This window comes from Zosterops lateralis (assembly GCF_965231275.1).
Source record: "Zosterops lateralis genome assembly, chromosome: 17".
Lineage (NCBI taxonomy): Eukaryota > Metazoa > Chordata > Aves > Passeriformes > Zosteropidae > Zosterops > Zosterops lateralis.
The window spans coordinates 4,068,556-4,089,006 of NC_139777.1; the positions used below are offsets into that span (position 1 = coordinate 4,068,556).

Genomic DNA, 20,451 nt, shown 5'->3' on the forward strand with positions numbered 1-20,451 from the left:
TTTTTCTAAGGTGTGTTTGGAGCAGAGCTTGGCTGGGGGGCTCCTGCTCCTTGTTTTTTTTTTCTTTAAGGAGGTGGGGGATTGCGTTCAGAGGGAGCAGCTGCCCTGTTTTTAACTCTTCCCTTGACAAACAGCTGGAGGTTTTTGGGGATTCATGGCAGTGGGAATTTGGTCATGGCAGGCCTGGGGTTGTCTGTCAGTCAGAACAAACCCTCAGGACAACCCAGCAATTAAAAGAGAGGTTTTATTGCTGCTCTGCCTCTCCATGTGTTTGTGGGGCCACCTGAGCACCCCTCACCCATCCCAGACCAGGGATGTGGGAGCAAAGGGAGAACAGCTCCTCTCCCCTTTAATCCCATTAATTCATTCCTGTATTTAAATCCACAAATGGGTATTTAAATCCCATTAATGCCATTTCTGTGTTGACCACGCAACCAAAGCTGCTCCTTTTTGGGAGCTTTAGCACCTGGAGAATGTCCTGACAGACACATTTAATGGGATGTGTGGTAGGAAGGGGGAGATTCACTGCAGGATTTATTCCTGACCTTCCTTGGCACCGGGGTGAGAGCTGAGAGTAATTTATCCCTTATTTCTAATCTGGAGTTGGTGAAATTCCCTTTTATTTTTTTTTTTTATTATTATTATTATTATTTTTTTTTTTTAGCAGGGATGAAGCCTCCCATCAGCTTTGATTTGTTCTGACAGCCCCCGGCCGCCAGAGGGGCAGCTCTCCCTCCCGCCCCTCGGAAATAATTAACCCCCCAAAGCCAATTAAATCGCCGAGATAAAACAATTAAGGGATGACAATCGCGTGCGGCGCTCGGAGCCTGGGCTGCAGCTTGGGAGGAGAGAGGGGAGGGTGGGGAGGGGAATCCCACATCTGCACCTCCGCCTCCACAAACCCCTTCCCACAACAAAAGAAAGGCCTGGGAATCTCCCCAGCCTCCAGCAGTATCAATTTACCTCTTCTTTTTTATTCTTTTTTTTTTTATTTCCCCCTGCTTTTATTGCACCACAACTGCCTTCTATTTTTTTTTTTTTCAATTTGCACTGAAATGGAGCAGTCGGAAGATATTATGACCATGGCAGGGTGTGCTGCACATCTGGCCGCACCTCTGGATTATGGGATGCTCCTTCCCCTCATCCCACTGACGCAGGAGCTGCTGGCCCTGCACGCACAGCCCGAGCTGGAGCTTCGTACTCTGATTTTTTTATTAATTTATTGGGTTGTATTTTAACCACGCAGAACTGGCACGCAAGGATAAAATTCATTCCCCCTGGAAAAAAAAGGAGCCAGCCACCCTTCCCACCATCATTTTCCTGGGGAAAGCTCTTGACATTTCACAGCCCCCGTGGTGCCTGGGGGAGGCAGCACTCAGCCTTTCCACGAGGATTTGAAAAAAAAAAAAAAAATGGGAATCTTTTCCACTTGACTCAGCCCGAGCATCCCTGAGTGGGCACAGCTTGCCCTGCCCTGGTATGGGGTTGGGGAGGCCGTGACTTCCCCCTCCTCCCTGAATTCCTTCAGGAAAAAAAAATCATCTATTTTTGGCCATCTCACATCCCTGGGAGCGTTTTCCTGCCTCCCGGTCCTGCTGCAGCATTCCTCCCTCCAGGGCTGGATGGGTTTTCTCAGCTGTTGCCGTGGCAACGGCGTCTGCACCAAAATCTCCCGCATTTCCCCCAATTCCGGGTGGGTTTTGTGCTCCCTTGGACACTGAGATGCTGGAGGTGTGACAAGTGTTGCTCTGGTCTGTGATCCCGTCCTGGCAAAGGGAGTGGATGCTCCTTTGGGGTGAATTCAGGGGATTTTGGGCAATGCCCCCAGTGATGCAAATAATGCTGGGGGGGCTCAGAGAGAAGGAGATTCCTTTTTTTCCCAATTAAATCGCATGAAGTTCCAGCTGTGTTTAAAAAAAGGGAAACCCCCCCTCAGCAGCAGCACTTCCAGGATGGGGAGATGGGCCATAAATCTGAGAGCAGCCATCTCCATCCCTGACAGAACCAACAGGTTTATGTATCAGCTTGGCTATTTCCCCTAAAATTTACAGCTGACAACGTGCCTGAACGCTGCAGGGATAATTTAAACCCGGCTCTAACTCCGAGCAAAGGGAGAGGGGAACACGTTAAGTCCTTTTTTTTTTTCCCCCTTAATTTTAAATTTCATTCCGATTTGGAATAAAGGCAGTGATTTGTGGGAGAGGGAAAGCACGGCTTTATTTTAGGGCCGTGACAGCCAAGTGAAAAAGAGCTGTCATTAAGGATGGCAACACATTCCACAGGAACGGGGGGGGGTTTGTTGTGATTTCTCCCAGGAAGTGAGACCCAGCCTTGGGTTTGGGGTGGGGGGTAAATCCAGGGGAGCAGATGCAGGAAGAGGTTTGGGATGTGCTGGGTGAGGACCAGTCCTGCCACAGATCCCAACAACATCTCTGGGGTTTGGGGGTGCTGAATCCCACAGCACAGTGGAGAACTGGGATAGGGACTGGTGGGATGGTTGGGAACAGGATTTGGGAGGTGAGGACTGAAAGTCCCAAGGTGGTGAACTGGGGATTCTGGGCTGAGGGTGAGAATCACAGGGATGTGAATGGAGGTCCTGGATTGAAGATTGGAGTCCCATGGTTTGGGATAAAGGTCCTGAACAAGGTTTGGGGCACCAGGGATGGGGATGGGGGATCCTGGGATGGGGGGTTTGTGTCCCAGCTCCAAAACCTGCTGTTCTTCATTACACAAGCCCTGACCTACCCTAAAATCCTGATCCCCATGACCACCCTCATTCCACATTTCACGGGGATGGTGGTGGCTCTACATCCTACTCATCCCTTGACTTTGAGGTGTTAAATCCAGCTGCATCTCAATTTCACCGATTTCTGCCCCAAAAGGGCCAGCAGATCCCGGCACTGCCAGCCTGGAGCTGCAGCTCCCACCCAGCCCTTTCCCTGGATGCTAATTCCAGTTTGTGCACGTTCCCCTGGAGCTGCCCGTGGTCATTAACCTCCTGCCGCCGTTAATCAAGAGGACTTTGTTAATTAACAGCTAAGGATGTCTCCAGCTGAGCAGCGCTGGGGTGGGAGCGGGGTCACCAGGACACATCCAAGGATCCTTGATTTAATATATTGGAGCTTCCCAACACTTTAGGGGAGTGCAGACCCCTCCTCTCCGTGAACAAAATATCCAGCACTGCAAAAACCCCCAAGGAATGATGACAGGATACATCCTCAGCACCCTGGGAGATTCCAGAGCTGCAGCTCCTGCAGTATTTCGGGAATATCAGAAGAACTGGGGCAATACTGAACTGCATTTCTTTGCCACTCTGCCAAAAAGGGAAGAAAAACCTGGCTGAGGAGGCTGAAGTTTTCTGAGGAATGTGTTGTTTTTTTTTTTTTTACCCCCGTTTCCATTTTATAGGCATGTAAAAATGTGCATTTTTAGAGCTGCCTGGGTGAGCTGTTGGCTGCCTGTCTCAGCGGGTGACACGGGAACAGAAATCACTGATACTCCTTGGGGATGTTAATTCAGAGCTAACGGAGCCCAGCAGGAAAAACTCAGTGGATTTTTCACTTCTCTTCCCCATCCTCATCCCAAACACTGCCAGGATGAGGAAAATCAGGAATGAGAGGGGACAGGAGAGCAACGCTGGTGTCTGGATGGATGTTGGGATGGAGCATTTGGATCATCCATGAGACACCTCCCATATCCCACCTCAGCCACTCAAACCCCATCCCTCTGCTCCTGAGCTCTTTCCACAGTTCCAAATTCAACACCAGGGATCAGGAATACACAAAAGGAAGCGACTGCTCAATGAAAAACCCTGGGATCCTTCCCACTCCACACATCGAGGTATTTGTCTGGAAAACAGAGGTTTTATTAAATAAGCAAACAGCTACAAAGACGGACTCAAATATTTGGGAAACTTGGGATTCCCAAGCTGCCATTACAGTGATGATTTAACCCCAGGGTAAGTACCAAGGCACTGCTTTTTTTTTTTTTAATTTTTTTTTTTGGAAAGCTGTTTGGAGTAGTAACAGATGGGCTTGGAAAAAAACAGACACCAGAATTAGTGAGGAGCATCCTGAATCCATTATGAACATCCCAGCCCCAACCTGAGGGGCAGTGGGATGACATCCAGTCCTTGAAGCTTCATCCCACTGTTCCCACATCCAGGACTTGTCCAAACCCTGAGCCCAAAAACCCCCAGAGGCTGCTGGCTCTGGGTACATCCCACTCCCACTGTTCCCTAAACAGATCCTCTGCAAGTTCTGCGTGTCCCTGTCACCGCCCTGTCTGTCCATCTGTCCCGTCCATCCCATCTGTCCTGTCCCACTCCTAATAGGATCCCGGCAACCTTCCAGCAGTATTAATTAAATACGGGGGAAAATGAGCAAAAGGAGCCTCCTCCCACCACCAGAGAGGCCCTGCAGCCTCCTCAGGCATTGCATCTTCATGGATATGGATCCAGCAGGGGTTTTGGGGGAAAAGTCTCTGTGGGTCTGGGCTGGGAGTAGCCCTGGGTTTGGGACATGGTGTGGTGCAGGGACGTGGCAGTTCTCCCTAGGGATGTGGGTGGATCCCAACCCCAGGAGACATGGAGACAATCCAGCTGTTGAGTGCCCCACCACACCAAGGAGGTGATGCAGATTGAGGTGGAGCATGGAGGCAGCGCCAGGGCAGAGAGGACTCCGGATAATCCATCTGAAATCCTGAAATCCAGCTCCCCGTGCAGCATCCGCTCTGACCCGCGACGTTCCCGCGGCTCAATTACCGCGGCTTTGCTTCTACCTGTGGCTGGCACAATCTGCTGCCTGGAAATAGTTCCCTGGCTTTTTCTGGGAGCTGCTTCTCTCTCCATTTTATTTTCCAGTTCCTGATTTCCAAGGAAAGCTATAAATAAATATTTCAGCTTTTGTGGGCACCCAGGAGCAGACTCTCAACTGCCAACGGGTCAAAACTCGGCGCAAAGCTCCCCGAGGGACGTCCTGAAATGTCCCCAGGGCCACTGGGGGCTGCCTAATTCCAGCTCCAGGGATTCCTCACTGTCCTGGGAGTGTCACATAGATGAGGGTGACACTGGGGTTGTGGTGAAGGAGCCCTAATGGAGAAGAAGCTCCAAAATTAATTGGGTGTGAAATTAGATCAAGGTGGTGGCTCAGCTCATCCTTCACTGCAGAGATCGGTGTGTGGCACTGGAGTCTCCCACGAGATTCCCAGAGTCTCCCAAGATGGGAGGGACAAAATCACCCCATGGAACCAACTGGTCCCACCAAAGAGCAGCTGGTAACACAGCCAGTCTTCCCTGGATACAGGAGGGGACAGCAGGTTCTCCCCAGGAGCTCATTCCAGGCTCACGGACCTGTTCCTGGTCCCAAACATCCACCTTCTCTGCAGGATGTACCGTGTGGAATGTGCCCATCAAAGGAAGGGTTAAAAAGACATTTCAAATTGACCTTTTCTTCTTTCTTCTCCCAGTTTTCCATGTTGGTGACCCTGTGCTTGTGAGCCCAGTCCCCACAGTGGAAGGTGGGTCTGGATCACTTGGATCACATTTGAGACTTCCCAGTTCTTTGAGGGAATATTCTTGATATTCCAGCCCCTCATAAGGACACTTCCCAAAAAAGTCACAAACTCCTCTTTCTGGTACCAAAACACCTCAGGAATTTACCATGAGGAGCCACACACAGACGTGGGACAGAGGAGTGTCACCAATTTGGCCATGGCAGGGATCATCCATGGCATGGGAGATGCTTTCCTGATATCCTGCACCCCACCATGGTGCCTCTGGAAACACCAGCGAAGCCCTTCCTGGGACAGGCAGTGCAAAGGTTGGACGGGAATGCCCCAAAATGTTTTTGTAGTTTGGCACAAGGATTTTTGCAATCCCATACAAAATCAAGGGTGGCTGTGTCTTCTCCATACCTTGGGGGTCTCCATCCCCTGCCAGCCCCCCAGGCAGCAACACCAGTCAAAAACGGGCTGTAGGACAGTGCTGGACAACCCACAGCAGGGCCACCACAGGGGTGGTCACAGTGCCAACACCAGGGGAACTCTGTCCTTCCTGCAGGCTGAGTTTAGACAACTGTTGTCTCTTTCTCAGTCATGGAGGAGATCTTGGAGAAGCTCCTGTGCACGATGCTGGAGTGTCCTGTCTCCTCGCTGAGGGCGTTCACCAGCCTGGAGAGGAGGGTCACCTTGAACTTCTTGAAGTCCTGTCCCATGAAGACGTAGAGGACGGGGTTCATGCAGCTGTTGGAGGCTGCCAGAGCCGTGGTGAGCGGGATGAAAATCTCAAACACAGACCAGGGGACTGCGTCGGGCACCGTCTCCAGCAGGTTCAGCAGGTGGTAGGGACTCCAACAGAGGAAGAAGGTGACAATGATGGTGACAATGATCTTGAAGGGCTTCTTGGACTTGGCCAGGCGGTTCCGGCGCAGGTTGAAGACGATGGCCACGTAGCAGAAGGTGATGATGGTGATGGGGAGGATGTATCCAGCCAGGAACCTGGTGATGTTCACCGTGCGGTGCCTCATCAGAGCCAACCCTTCATAGGATTTATTCCTGGAGAGGGAGAAGTTGCTGAAACAAATGACAGAGCTGCGGGTCTGCGCCGTGTCCCGGAATACGAGCGAGGGGCAGCTCATGACGATGCCCACGGTCCAGATGACCACGCAGACCCCGTAGGCCAGGTTGGTGGAGCGGTGGTTCTGCGACCACACCGGGAACACCACGGACACGTAGCGGTCGAAGCTGATGGTGGTGAGCAGCAGGACGCTGGTGTACATGTTGAGGATGAGCAGGAAGGAGTTCAGCTTGCACATGACGGTGCCGAAGATCCAGTGGTAGCTCATGGCCGTGTAGGCGATGTTGATGGGCAGGAAGATGTTGAAGAGGAAGTCGGCCACGGCCAAGTTGAGGAACCAGATGGTGTTGACCGACTTCTTCATCTTCAGGGTGATGATGGCGATGACGAGGCCGTTGCCCAGGATGCCCAGCACACAGGACACGGTGTAGATGATGACGGACAGGATCCTGGTGATGTCCTTGGGGTCGTGGGCCGGGTCTGCCCACACGCTGCCGCTGTCCTCGTAGGTGTAGTCCGGGTAGTCGCTGTAGTTGTTGAGGCCATCCAGGTAATCAGAGAGGTTGGGGAGAGCCATTGTCCGTGTGAAAGGCAGAGGATCTGTGTGATCCCAAGGATCTGGGATCTGCAGCCGGTGATTGTTCCCTGCTGAGCAAACATTTGGTGTTAATCACAAGGAGAGTGGGAGGGACAACAGCCCCCAACTCGTGTGGAAACTGGGGACAGGGAGATAAGGAACAAACACACAGGAATGGAGGACCCCATGTGAACCCCACCAGTCCCAAACAAGATGCTCCCGCAGCTCCTCCCTGATTCCCACCCCCATCCATGAGACATCAGGACGTGATTCAGTCCCTCAGCTCCACCAGGATGTGGCTGCAGCCTCATCCTGCAAAAAAAAAAAGTTGATTACCCACCTACTTCCAGGGAAAAAACAGTACAATGCTCATTAACAGCTCATCAACAGCTCTGACCCTCCAATCTGCAATATATATATATTTTTTTTTTTGTACTGAGTTGGACTGAAAACACAAAGGGAGGTTCCACACACACCCCACTGACACCAGGCACCCTCTCACCTTGCTCCTCTCTGTCGGGACGGGGCACAGGTGACAGTTCAGTGTCCCAGGGCACACGGCAGCTCCCTCCACACCGGCCTAAGGCATGAGCTGTAACATAAAAGGCAGGTTCAAAGAAAGGCCACTCACCTCCGGATGTGGGGTTAAGGGAGGAAAACCACTCAGGGTGTGGCAACAATTAACCCTGTGCAGCCTCTCTCGAGGGACTGTGCTGGCCTGGGGACCCTCCTCACCTCCAGGCTGGGGACACTGAGGTCCTGCCATGACCCCAGCACCTTTTGGGATAACCCAGGACAGAACACCCATCCTGTGCTCCCTGTACAAGCACCCAACACGAGCAGCATTCTCAGGTGCACACAAAGAACCAAAAATTCCACCATTATTATTTAATAATTAAACAGTAAATAATTGAATATATAAATGAGATGCACATTATCTGCATGATCTATTTTATATCCTGGACTCTCACAGGGTTATTTCTCAATGATTCAATTGGTGCCCTGTATGTTTAAATATGTTAATTGTGGTAAACCAACAGCACCATTTGTCAGACTCCGGGGCTGCAGAGCCTGGATTGAGGGGATCAACCTCTCCCAGTGAATGTGGGCCAGGGGGTTTAAAAACCAAAATCTCCCCCAAATGAAAAGCACAGAGAATCCCACTGGATGTGTCCTCACAGGAGGGACGTGGGGACATCCAAGGACCCTCCCTGTTCCCTGTTTCACCCCAAAGGTCCCCGCGTCACCCTCCCGCCAGCCCTGCTTTGAAATTCTCATGGTGTTTGTGTTGGAAGCTATTGTTTCTCCCTGGGCTTTTCCTGCTGTTCCTTCCTGCCATTGCTGCTGCAGAGTCCCTGGGATGAAATCCCACCCTGTCACCTCCCCCTGGCCCAGCTCCGGGGGATGATAAGCGGCCAGAAAAAATGAGATTTGAGTGCAAAGCTTGGGAATGAGCTGGAGCTGCGAAAAGGCCTTGTCCCAGGAAAAACCTCGATGGTCAAAGAGGTGAATTAAAGTCGATGATCCGGTGGAAGGAACAGAATCAGCAGAACTGACTCTCCCAGCGATGTTAATGTTGATTAATGAGTCGTTGCTTGATGGAACAGGGATTTTCAGGTCATCCCCTTTCCCAAAGGCAGAGCCCCAGAGAGGTGGGGGAGCCCAGAACCCCATGTCCACCCCACCCCATTGCCTCATGTCCCATCCCACTTCATTGCCTCCCATCCCACCACACCCATTGCATCATATCCCATCCCATCCCATCAGCCAGAGAACAGCAAAACTCCCTGGACTTGCTGCACAACCCTCATTTCCACCCCATCCATGGGTTGAGACCCCCAGGGCTGGACCTCCACCCCTCACCACCCCAGGGTCACCCTGACTCCACATTGAGCTCCTGCTCCAGAGGGACAGGAGAAATTCCCACTCCTCTTCCTGCTGTGTCCACTTCCATGTTTTTAATGTAAAATCTTCCCTTTATTATTATTATTTTTAATTGCTGAGCCTGATGACTTTCAGCTCATTCCAAAGTTGGATTATTTATTTGATTTGTCTGGTAATTTTGCTCTGCCAGGTTGGGCAGGGATTGGTCTCTGTTCCCAGCTGGGATGAAGATAGCAGAGAGCAATGGGAACGCCAGACTCTGCTTCCCTCTGGGGTTTGGTGGAGGATTGGCTCATGAGGAGCAATCCCAAACTCCACAGGAGCAGCAGGAGCTGCCAATCCCATCATGAACATTCCCATTCCAGACGGGCAGGATGGGCACCAGGAGCCCAGACCTGCTGGAAAACCATCCAGCAGACTCCCACCTGCCTCTCCAAAATTCTCACAAAAATGGAGAGAGTCTCAGGGGCGGCTGCATAAAACCTCCTCATTTCTCACAGCAAAAAAAAATTCCAAAGTCTGGGAGGGAGGAAAAAAAAAAAAAAAAAAAAAAGAAAAAAGAAAAAAAAAAAAAAAAAAAAAAGCCACATAATACTAAGAGTGTTTCATTGCTCCTCTCCGGGCTCCAGCCAAAACCACTGTTCTCCCTTCACTCTATTCATCTTTGTCCTCCTACCTCAACAAAAACGAGTGGAGGGTTTATTACCCAAAATAGCCTTTTCTCCGTCATTCCCCCAGCTGTGTTTGTCTTGGTACCCAGGGCAGGCCGGGTGGGATTCCCGACGGGCGGCTCGCACACCGGCAGCATCCCGGCACATACCGGGGGAGGATGAGGTCAGGGATGTTGTTCTTGGGAAGGCAACAGGAAACCGAGAGAACGGCAGAAAATGTTCAAATCCAGTTTTTCTGGGCGAAAAAAAAAAAAAAAAAACACCAAAAAACTCTGCCCCTGGCCAAGGCAGACGTGTTGGGAAAGATTAATCAGGGAAATCTTATAAATATGATTGCGTAGTAAAAGTTTCTGAAAATGTGAAACCTATAGTCGAGATAGAAATGGAAGCTTACTTTGAGTTGTAGGATACCGAGTCTTAGTTACTATATAACCTAAAGACAACAGCCTGGCCAGCTGAAGGAGAATCCCTTTTGATTGAACAATCCCCTTCTGCTGGCTGAGGGATCCAAAGGTCAGTGTAGCAAAACAGAAAAGTCTAAATAGTAGTTTTTAGAGTTTAAAATATAACACATGGTAATGTAGTAGTTCTTACAGGCTGTATGTAAAGTCTATAAGATTTTGTGTCTTGTATTGGTTGGTCACTGTAAATTAGAATATTCATCACAAAAGGAGATGGAATGGATTGTAACCTGGACCTCGCTCTCTTGGTTTTCCTCTTCGCCCTGTTCGCTCTTTTCTTCTCTCTTTGCCCTCTTCACTCTCTCTGGTCCCTGTTCTCTTGGCTCTCCTCTTCGCTCTTTCTCTCTGGACCTCACTCTCCTTTCCCTGCTCTTACCTCTGCTCTTTTCCCCCTGCACTCTGACCCCTGCCACGTTTCTCTAGCTCTCTCCCCTCTTCTTGCCAGCTTACCCTCTGCTCTCTCTCTTGTTCTCTCTCTGAGACTTCCCTTCAGCCGGGGCTAGTGGCTGAAGGGAAGGCCCTTTCTACCCACGACCCTTGCAATAAAACCACGTATTCTAGAATATCTCAAGTTTGCAGAGTACCTTGTCCCTGATATCAAATGCTTCTACACAGACGGGCGGGGGACGGATGTGAGCGGGGAGGGCAGGGGATGCTCGGATCCTGGCAGGGCATCCCGGCGGGCAGGGCGGTGCCACAGCCCCGCTCCAGGAGGTTTTTAGGGATGGGCAGGCTGCCAGCACCGCCTCCTGCCTGCCCAGTGCCCTCCGGCCAGCCTTTTACTGGAGCCACTGGGACAGGTTGAGGAGGACTGATAGAACCTAATCAAATCAAATCAAATCAAATCAAATTAAATCAAACCAGCAGAGCAGCTCTTGAGTACATCAGATCCTGCCTGAGCTGTCAAAGTGCATCAGGTTTTGAACCACATCATGAAATGAATCCGGGCTGGGTCTGCAGCACTGGGGAAACTCGTGGAGCCTTTAGGCTGGTTCTTGTCCCCCCTAGAAAATGCTTGTCCCTGGTAAGGAAAATCCGGACTGGACAAAAAAATCCCCCGGAAAAAGCCGGGTCCGTGCCCGCCTCCTCCTCCCCGGCAGCTGCTCTGCCTTTCCCCCCTTGGAGCACTTCCCTCCCCTCCTTCCAGCGGTTTCCGAGCTCCCAGCGCACCCCAAACCCCAACCCGCTTCCTGCGGGCGTGGGAGGCGCGGGCGGCTGCCCCCGCAGCTCCGGTACAGCTTTCCCGGGAGAGGGGAATTGCCGGCAGATGTTGGGAGCTCAGCTTTGGGAAGGGCTCAGGGTAAAACAGGATCTCCCTCTGGAGCTGCTGGCACCAGACCCCACCGAGCCCCGCCACAGCCCTGGATGTCCCCGGAGGGCAGGGATGTCCCTGGGGACGTGTGGCAGGTGCTGGTCCCAGTTTCTGGCTGAACCTGAGTGCCACTCTCGGGACTTGAGTCTCACCCCGAGCATCCCTAAGAATTCCATGGCATCTCACATCCTAGGGAAGGTGGATGCAAGCCCCATCCCAAGCAGGCACCCGAGGCCACCCCATCAATCCCTCTGGCACCCAGGGTCACACAGGAGGGACATCCCTGCAGGGATCCAGCTCAGGGAATCTCAGAGAGCAAGGGTCCAAATGGGAAAGCAGCTCTGGGTACCCAGCCCCAATTCCCCTTTATTTTAGACAGGGATTGCCACAGCAACAGGTGCCACAGGGATGATGCTGCTCAGGATCCCACTCCCCACTGGGATACCCGGGATGAAGCCCCATTCCTCAGCGTAAATCCACCACCAGCCCATCAGGAGGGAGTTTAGATATCCAAACCCTGAGCTCCAGCCTGGCCAAAAGCTGCTCCTGGCTGTGATTCCAGCCCTGCCACCATCCCTGACCCCTCTGTCCCTCTCCAGCAGGCTGGGAAAGGGACAGGGATGTGGGATGACAATGAGCTCCTGCCAGCAATATCTGGGCTGGAAGTTCTCCCAAATCTCCCCCAGCAGCTCGAGACCCCCAGGGCAAAGGGAGGACGAATAGCCACAAGGGAAACTGAGGCACAGAGCTCTGCTCCAAGGGCAGTGGGGAAGCTTAATCCCTACCTGCATCCACTCAGACACATCCCAGTTCTCCATCACAGATCCAGGAGCCCCACACCGGGCAGGGTCCAGCATCCCCAGCCTCTCCCTGCATCCCTGCACACCCCACCCGTGTGAACAGCACAGGAAAAAGGGAATAGCTGGAAAAGGCAGCCTTAAAAAAGCTGCTGTGCCCAGGGTGGGACAGAAAAACATGAGTCAGTGTTTATCTGGGCAGAGCAGCCGGGCTGTGCTGGACGGGTCAGGATAGGATGGGATGGATCCCACTGATCCTCCTGGCCACAGTGTGGGGTCACCCCCATGGGGAAAGTGCCCCAATCCTGCCAGAAAGTGGGGTTTAACCTCAAAATTTGGGTCATGAAAAGCCCCTCCCAGGGTGGAACTCCGGCAGAGGAACCCAGCCTTCCCTGGCACAAAGTGTTGAAAGAGCCACCCTGTTTGTAAAATCCTGACCTTTTGCTGCATCTGTTCTGCTCTTGGGAAGGTTTGAGGATTAAAAAGGAAAAATTTAGGTGTTTGTACCTACACAGGCAAAGATTTCCTTTAAAAAGGGCAGTTTGTACTTCTGAGCTGCTTCAAATGACTCGGCTTCCAAGATAATAAAAGTTATTTTTCTCTTTTCTCTTTGCTCTCTTCTTTTCTAATAACCCAAGGTTTTCTCCTGGCACTTCTCAGGCAATAAAAAGACAAAAACCCCTCCCTTTTTCAGCATCCTCCCTGCTACACCCCAGCAGTCCAGTGATGCTGTCCCTAACCATGGCTTGGGCTTTGTCGGGGCTCCTTGGGGACAAAACCTTGGGGACATCACTCTGGATTTGGGGCTTACAAACGGAAAAACCCCAAGAAAACAGAAAAAGGGCTGCGGGAAGGACGTGACCCCTCAGGGGATGTGGCACGGCTGGGGACAGCAGACTCAGCCCCCCTCTGAGCAAGGAAGTCACCCCGGATCCGCTGGAGCATCCTCCCAGCTGTGCTCTGTGTCCCCAGCTGAATGCTGATCAGCACGGCAAAGAAAAGCCACCCTGTTCTCCCTGTCCCCAGTGAAGGGACACTGCCACACTGTCAGGACATCAACCCCCCCAAATTCACTGCCAGCTCCTCTCCCTTCCGTGCTGTTTTCCCACCACCCAGCTCCAAAAGAGGGGAGAATTTTAGGGAAAATTAGTGGGTTTGGGGTGAAGGACAGTGGGGGTCCCAGAGGTCCTGAACTCACTGTGTAACAACAGGGGAGCTGGTTACAAATCTCCAGCAAACCCTTCCTCCCAAATCCCTATAAAAATAAATTAACAAATATATATATATTAAAAAATATAGTCTTTTACCTGATCTGGATAAGTCCCCAAGGAATTTTCAGCATTTAGAAGCTGGATTAGAGATCCCTGCTTCTCCTACAGCCCCGTTAGGGCTGGCATGGGAACGGCCCTGGGTTTGTGGCTTTGGCATCCAGCTGGAGCTGACACGGATGTTGCCGAGGTTTCTCATCCCGAGGAGACACACATGGGATGGGAGGACGAGGAAAATAAATGCAGCCCGTGGAATAAACCAGCTGCTGGCCTCAGCAGGGCTGGAAGGGGAAGGGGGAAGCTCTGGGGGGAGGATGTTGTATTTGCGGAGTTTAGCTGGACACAGAAGGGGATGTGGCAGCAGTGATGTGCTCTGTCCATCACATCTCCTGTGCTGCCCATAGTGGCTTGGGGATCTCCTGGGAGCCTTTGGGAAGGGTTTGGGTATCCCTCACTGTGAGTACTGCAAAAGAGTCCCCTCATCCCTGTTCCCCAGGCCCCCCAAATCCATGCCCTGCTCCTGGGATGCTCCTGGCCTTGCACACACAGGAGAGGGGTAACCCAAAGCCACCCCTGGGGTGCAGGGAAGAAGAGAAGCTGCTCATCAGGTCCTGCTCATTCCCAGCTGTTCATCCAGCAGTTCATCCACCCCCAAAAAGAGCGTGACCACCCAAGGGCCATCGTGACCTTGCCCCTGTGGCTGCCAGGAGCTGGAAACTGCCAGTGATCCGACACAAGCTGAGCCTGGATGGACAAAAATCCCTGGACACAACCCCCTGGACACAAATCCCTGCCTTGAGCCAGGATAGCTCATCCAGAGGGAGATGCAAAACACCAGGAGCAAAAGCTGCACCGTGCTGTAACAGAGCATCACCTTCCACAGAGCCCCCACCTGCTCTCCGTCATCAGGATCTAGGAGTTTTCCAGCTCTCGGCTTCAGCCACACACAAGGGACAAATCCCAGTTTCCTCAGAGCTGGAAAACCACCACCCAAATGTGGCCAGGGGACGGGGGTAGATGTCAGCAGGGAGTGAGGGCAGGTGGGTGTGAGCTCGAGGCCACCATGTCCCGTCAGGTGGGGACATTGACCCTGTCCCACGCAGACCAGCTCCCGTGAGAGACGAAAAAAAGAGGAATTGGAGCCGCTGCCAGCTTTGCACAACTCTGTGTTGCAACATCCCTGAGCTGAATCGGGGCTGGAGAAGTGCTGATGTGCCGGCTCTGCGGGGAAAGGAGAAGCCCCAAAAAGCCCTGACGTGTGAAATGGGTAGGAATGTGCCAATCCCCCTGTGGAACCAGGCACGGGGGGTCATGACCAGGTCCCTGGTGTCCCTCTGTCCCAGGGGCTCGCAGGACCCCCGGGATGGGGCAGACATTCCACACTTGTGGCACCTGTGGCATGTCCCCAGCAGGGTGCAGAGGAGCCACAGGACAGTGGGAAATGCAGCCCAAAATTATCAAACCCATGAGAAACACGGACCCGGCTGGGGACTGGCACAGGCTGGATCTGCCCTGTCGCTCTGCCACCACATCCTGTCCCGTCTGCTCCTGCAGCACCAACCCCCAGTGCTCCCATAACACCCCCCAGTGCTCCCAGTATCCCCCGCCGAGCTTTGCGGTGACTTTTCCCAATACCTCGTGCTGTGCCAACGCTGTCCCGCTGCTCCGTGTAGGGCAGGACGAGCTCGGGGTGCCCTGGGATCCCATTCCCAGGCACAGGCACCGCTCCCCGCCGGTTTTAAGCGAGCGGGGAGGGAATTGCATCCATCACCAAGGTTTTCTTGGCAGCGAGATGCTCGGCGAGCAACAGCTGGGAGAGGGTGTGACGCCGGGAGCTGGGAACGCTGGCCTGGATCACAACCCAGCGTGAGGAAGCAACAAGCTGCTTCCCAAGGGGGCCTCCTTTCCTGTGCCGCCCCCTGGGCCGGAGAGCAGCATCCCACGGAGGGATAACGGAGCTCAGGGCGCTCCGCAGGGATGCTGCTCCAGCCGGGAGCACAAGGGGAGGCAGGTGGCTGCCAGCCCATCCCTGGTTGTGCTGTCCCCACCCTGGGTCAACCGCTGTCCTCTGCTCCCCTCACCGCCCCCAACTCCTTCCAAGACGTTGAGTCACTTCCCTTCAGGCAAATCTGGCTCCCAAACGGCCGCTCCTGCTGCTCAGGGGCTGCTTTTCCCGATGGATTTCATTACCACCAGGATGCTGCAGCTGCTTCCAGGCTGTCCCCTCAGCCTGCAGAGGCTCTGGGTGGCAGCTCTGTCACCCCCAGCCCCTTTAACACCTGCAAGGAAAGTTCTTTGGGGGGCACAGAGGGGCTGGGAGAGGCTCCAGGTTCTCCTGGGTAGGAGGGATGGGAAAGGCTGGATGCAGGGATGAGGTTCAGGGGGACAAACAAGAGGATTTTGGGGCAGCCCCCCAATTTGGAGCACTCAGCAGCCCAGCCCCCACCCACACAGAGCAAGAGGTTTGGATAACCCCAGGCTTGATGTGGCACCAGGAAAATTCCTTCCCTCCCCACGCAGCTCCCAAGCCTCATCCATCCCAATCCCAGCAGGATCAGAGCCAGTGCAGCGGTTGGGAGCAAAGGCAGCACAAGGAAACACAAGAAAATTTGGCAGTGATGCCCCCTCACTCTCCTCCAGCCTGGAAAAGGAGCAGGATTTGTCCCACTGGGACACCCCAGCAACACCTCAAGCAACGCTGTGTTTGTCACCAGCTGTTCCAACCCTCTCCCCAGCAGAAAGGAAGTTCATCTACCACAGGAGATTAATTAAGGACAATTAATTACCCTCAGCTGTAAAGATGTTGCAAAAAACATCCTGAATCCAGCCAGCAAGGGAGAAAACCAGCCACAAACTGATGGGATTTCCTTTTGCGTGTCCAAAATCAAAGAGTGCCACCAAGGGATGCTCAGCCCAGGCAGCTCCAGGTGGCACCAGCTGGGACTTGTGGACTTCCCAAAACCACCCCAGGCCTGCTGGGGCTGGGAATGCTCAGCCATGGATGCTCCTGCTCTTGGCCTTGCCAAGGGCTGAACTCAGGACATTGTGCTGGAGCAACAACCAAAATCCTGACAGCTCCAAGGGCTCCAGAGCCAAGACCCAGCACAATCCCAGTGTTCCCAGTGCTCCCAGCAAGGCCCAGCTCTGCATCCCCACAGGACCAACCCACCCCTCTGCACTGGCTCCTTTCCCAGGCACCTGCTGCTTCACCATACCAGGCAGGATGCGGGATCCTGCTCTCACACTGCTCCCTGTGTTTAGCAAGATGAAGGGAAAACGCGCTGACTTGGGGTTTGATTTCCCATCCCCGGCGATTGTGGGTTGGGGTTTCCCTCCGGGGCATCGCCTGCTCAGCAAAGCCCCGCCGGCAGCAGAGCCCGAGGAAGGACAAATCCCTGTTCCCAGGGCTGGTGATGGAGCAGGATCCGTGCGGGAACAGCAATTCCAGGCAGCCGGAGCAGCCTTTGGCAGTTCTCATGTCCTTGGCAAGCGCCGAGTGCCACCCACACCGAGCAAAGCAATTAAAGCTCTAAATTGATTTGGGCTGATTAAACGCCCTGGAGCAGCTCCCCGCAGAGCCGGGGGATGGGGCCGGGATAGGGCCGGGATGGGGTCGGGATGCAGGGATAGGGCCGGGATGGGGGAATAGGGCCGGGATGGGGCTGGGATGCCGGGATAGGGCTGGGATGCGGGAATGGGGCTGGGATGTGAGGATGGGGCTGGGATGCCGGAATAGGGCCGGGATGCGGGGATGGGGCCAGGATGCAGGGATAGGGCTGGGATGCAGGGATGGGGTGGGGATGGAGCTGGGATGCAGGGATGGCATTCCCGGGATGCAGGAATGGGGCCGGGATGCAGAGATGGGGCCGGGATGCGGGGATGTGGCCGGAATGAGGGAATAGGGCCAGGATACGGGGATGGGCCCGGGATGTGGGGATGGGTCCGGGTTGGGGCCGGGATGACGGGATGGGGCCGGGATGTGGGGATAGGGTCAGGATGTGGGGATAGGGATGGGATGCGGGGATGGGGCTGGGATACCGGGATAGGGCTGGGATACCGGGAGGGGGCCGGGATGTGATGATGGGGCCGGGATGCTCAGCCAGAGCCCGGCAGGTCCGACCCCTCCGGCTCTCGCCCTTCTTCCCTCCCACACAGGCGCTGGGAACCCGCCTGACTCATCCCGAAACAGATGTCGCAGTCAATGGGGAAGAAATTGGAGGAAGTTTTTCCTCTCCGGAGGAGGTTTCTCCGGCATCCAGCATCACTTTCCCTCGCCCCGGGCAGAGCCGTGGGGACAAGTGGGAACGGCTGGAAAAGGAATTGGGCTAAGAGGACAAAACAGGAGGCTCCCACTGCATATCCCAAATCCCGGGTTTTAGGGCTGGGTTTATGCCCATGGATAACTCTGCCCTGCCTTTCCCACAGGGAGCTCATCCCTGGCTCCACACCCGCTGTGGTCCCGAGCTCCGGATCCCGTCACTGCCTCCCCATCCAAGTGCAAACTCCCTGCACAAATAAAGAAGCCACAGACAGGATGTCCAAGAGACAGCTCCTGTTCCCTTTTTTCGCTGATTTGATACAACCACAGGGAAAAAAAAAAAAAAAAACCCAGTCCCAAACTTGTGTAACTCGAGCTTATAAATAGCCCCAGAAATGCAGCAGGGCTGGGACAGGGTGGCCAAACCCCCTGTGCTCCTAAGGCTGGCACTATATCCCGGTGCATCCCACCCCTGGGATGGGCAGGTCAGGGATCTCCCCATGATTCAGTCCCCAAACATCCTCACAGAGCCTCTGTTTGCCTCCAGTCTTGTGTATTTCCCCCCATTTTTCCATGTTCCCTCAGAGCTGTGCCAGGGGCTGGATCTGAGTGATGCACACCCACGAGCCAGGGGACAATTCTGAATTTTCGGCTCTCAAACCCCACCCTTGGCAGAGGAGGATTGATGGGAACATTCCCAGGGCACAGCTGGGCCCTGTTCCATGGATTTCCCCATCCATGGCATCACCCATCCCCATCCTGCAGTGACACATCCCCTCTGGGAGTGATGGAAGTGCCACAGCTGGAGATTTATCCACGATTTCCAATTCCTGCAGGAGCTGCCTAAGGCCACTGACAGCTCCTGGAGCAGGGATGAGGAATTGCCAGGCATGGACACTTTGTTCCTGCCTTGGGGCCCCTCAGGAGGTGACAGACAGGATGTCACCTGCCCAGGGATTTATAGGCAGAGGTGGCATCAAGTCCTGGAATGGTTGAGTTGGGAAAAACCTTAAATTCATCCCATTCCATTACCTGCCATGGACAGGGACACCTTCCACAGACCAGATTGCTCCAGGCCCCATCCAGCCTGGCCTTGGAATTAGAAATTCCATTGATAAAATGCCCACAGGGCTCCAGGTTTGGATGCTGCTGTTCCCACTGGAAAACGGGAGATGCTGACAGGTTTCATTTCCTCGTGCTGGGAACTGCTGGAGCAGAATTCAGGCTCATCTTTCACCCTGAACTTCCTGAAGTCTTCTGGCTGTGCTTTTCCTGCTGCTGGTGCGCCGAGTGAAGATACCACACATGGAGAGAGGGGAGAATTCCTGAAATCTCCCATCAAAAATCAGTGGGATCTGGCTGATAAAACCCCTCAGGAAACTGCCAATTCCTTAAGGCACCAGCTGGATTTGTCTTAACAAGGACTTGATAACAATAGATTCCTTCAAATTCTCAAACATCCAAAAGGAATCCTGCTTTGTTTATGACCTTTTTAATTAATAAACCCAGTTTTCCTTGCAATCAACATCTGGGAACTCACCATTCCATGGAGCAGAGCTTTTGCAGGGATGAGTATTTTTGAAGTTGACTTTGCCAATGGCCCCATCCTGCTTCCCATCACTGGGATGGGCACAGGGACTGCCCAGCTCTGGGCTGGAAAGCAGCTCCTTGCGGGAAGGTTCAGCATTCCTGTCAGCTCTGAGCAATCCATGCCTTTTTCGGGGTTTTTTTGGCTGGGGGGTGGCCTTGGTGCAGGTTCACTGGGCTCCAATCGCCGTGGAATTTGTAAAAATAACAGCAAAATATGTTTTATTCCTGAGCCTTTGCCAGGCTGGGATTATTTCTGGAATGAGGGAATTGCTTGGTGGTGTCAGGGAGATGTGGGGGTACCTGTGCCCTCAGCTGGGGTCCCCCACAGCATCTTCCTTGGATGGATCTGGATCATTGATCCCAATATCCAGAGCTCAGCCCCGTGCTGGACACAACCCCTTCCCACACAGGAGTCCAGTCCCCAAATCCAGCTGTTATCTAAGAATTATTTAAACAGATCCCAAAATGGAGAAATCTATCCAGAGGGTGCTGTTGATGGAAGCCAGATCCAGAATTTACCTTGGAAAGCAAAACCAGGCAGCTCCAAAGGGAGGAAAAGCTGTGCCATGTCATGTTTTATAGGATTAATGCTCCAGGTCGGATAGAAAGGCTTTAACCTAAGGATTCATTTAAGGTTCCTCACAGCCTGAATTAACCTGGGTGGGATTGGGAGATCCATAAAACTGCACAGCAGGGAGAGGCAGGAGCATTCCTGCCCGTGAGGGATTTGGGGAAAGCTGGGAGTGGGACAGGACAGCCACAAGCAGCCAGATCCCAGGACTCCCAGAGTGCCAGCAAGATAAAATCATGGATTTTTAATTACAGGGGAAATAACAACCTCAGCTTTGTTCCCAGGAGCGCAGCCCACCTGTGGGTGGGATCCTGGGATGTGCCAGGGCTGGATCAGGATCCACTCCAGGGCCAGGGCTGGCACACAACACATTCCTTATGACCAACTGGAGATCACTGGAGTTTATCCAGGAGTGATGGATGCACCAGTGCAGGAATTAATTCTGGCCATGGAATTCCGGCCGCTTCCAATGCCAGCAGAAGTTGCCT

At 53.4% G+C, this 20,451-nt stretch overlaps 1 protein-coding gene across 6 annotated transcripts; it reads right to left on the reverse strand.

Annotated features, from left to right (window-relative positions):
* Positions 1 to 3,777: 3,777 nt before the first annotated feature.
* Positions 3,778 to 15,318, reverse strand: CMKLR1 (chemerin chemokine-like receptor 1). Of its 6 annotated transcripts, none has more exons than XM_083874094.1 (3): positions 15,180 to 15,318; positions 7,654 to 7,743; positions 3,778 to 7,219 (listed from the first exon to the last, which is right to left on the reverse strand). In XM_083874094.1, exon 3 carries the CDS (start codon positions 7,149 to 7,151, stop codon positions 6,066 to 6,068), a length of 1,086 nt encoding a protein of 361 aa, XP_083730220.1. In that variant the 5' UTR covers positions 7,152 to 7,219; positions 7,654 to 7,743; positions 15,180 to 15,318; the 3' UTR covers positions 3,778 to 6,065. The 6 variants fall into 6 exon arrangements, with proteins under 6 accessions (XP_083730220.1, XP_083730225.1, XP_083730222.1 ...); XM_083874099.1 differs by having other exon boundaries at positions 3,778 to 7,222; positions 15,180 to 15,206; XM_083874096.1 differs by lacking the exon at positions 15,180 to 15,318 and adding an exon at positions 13,584 to 13,757.
* Positions 15,319 to 20,451: the final 5,133 nt, after the last annotated feature.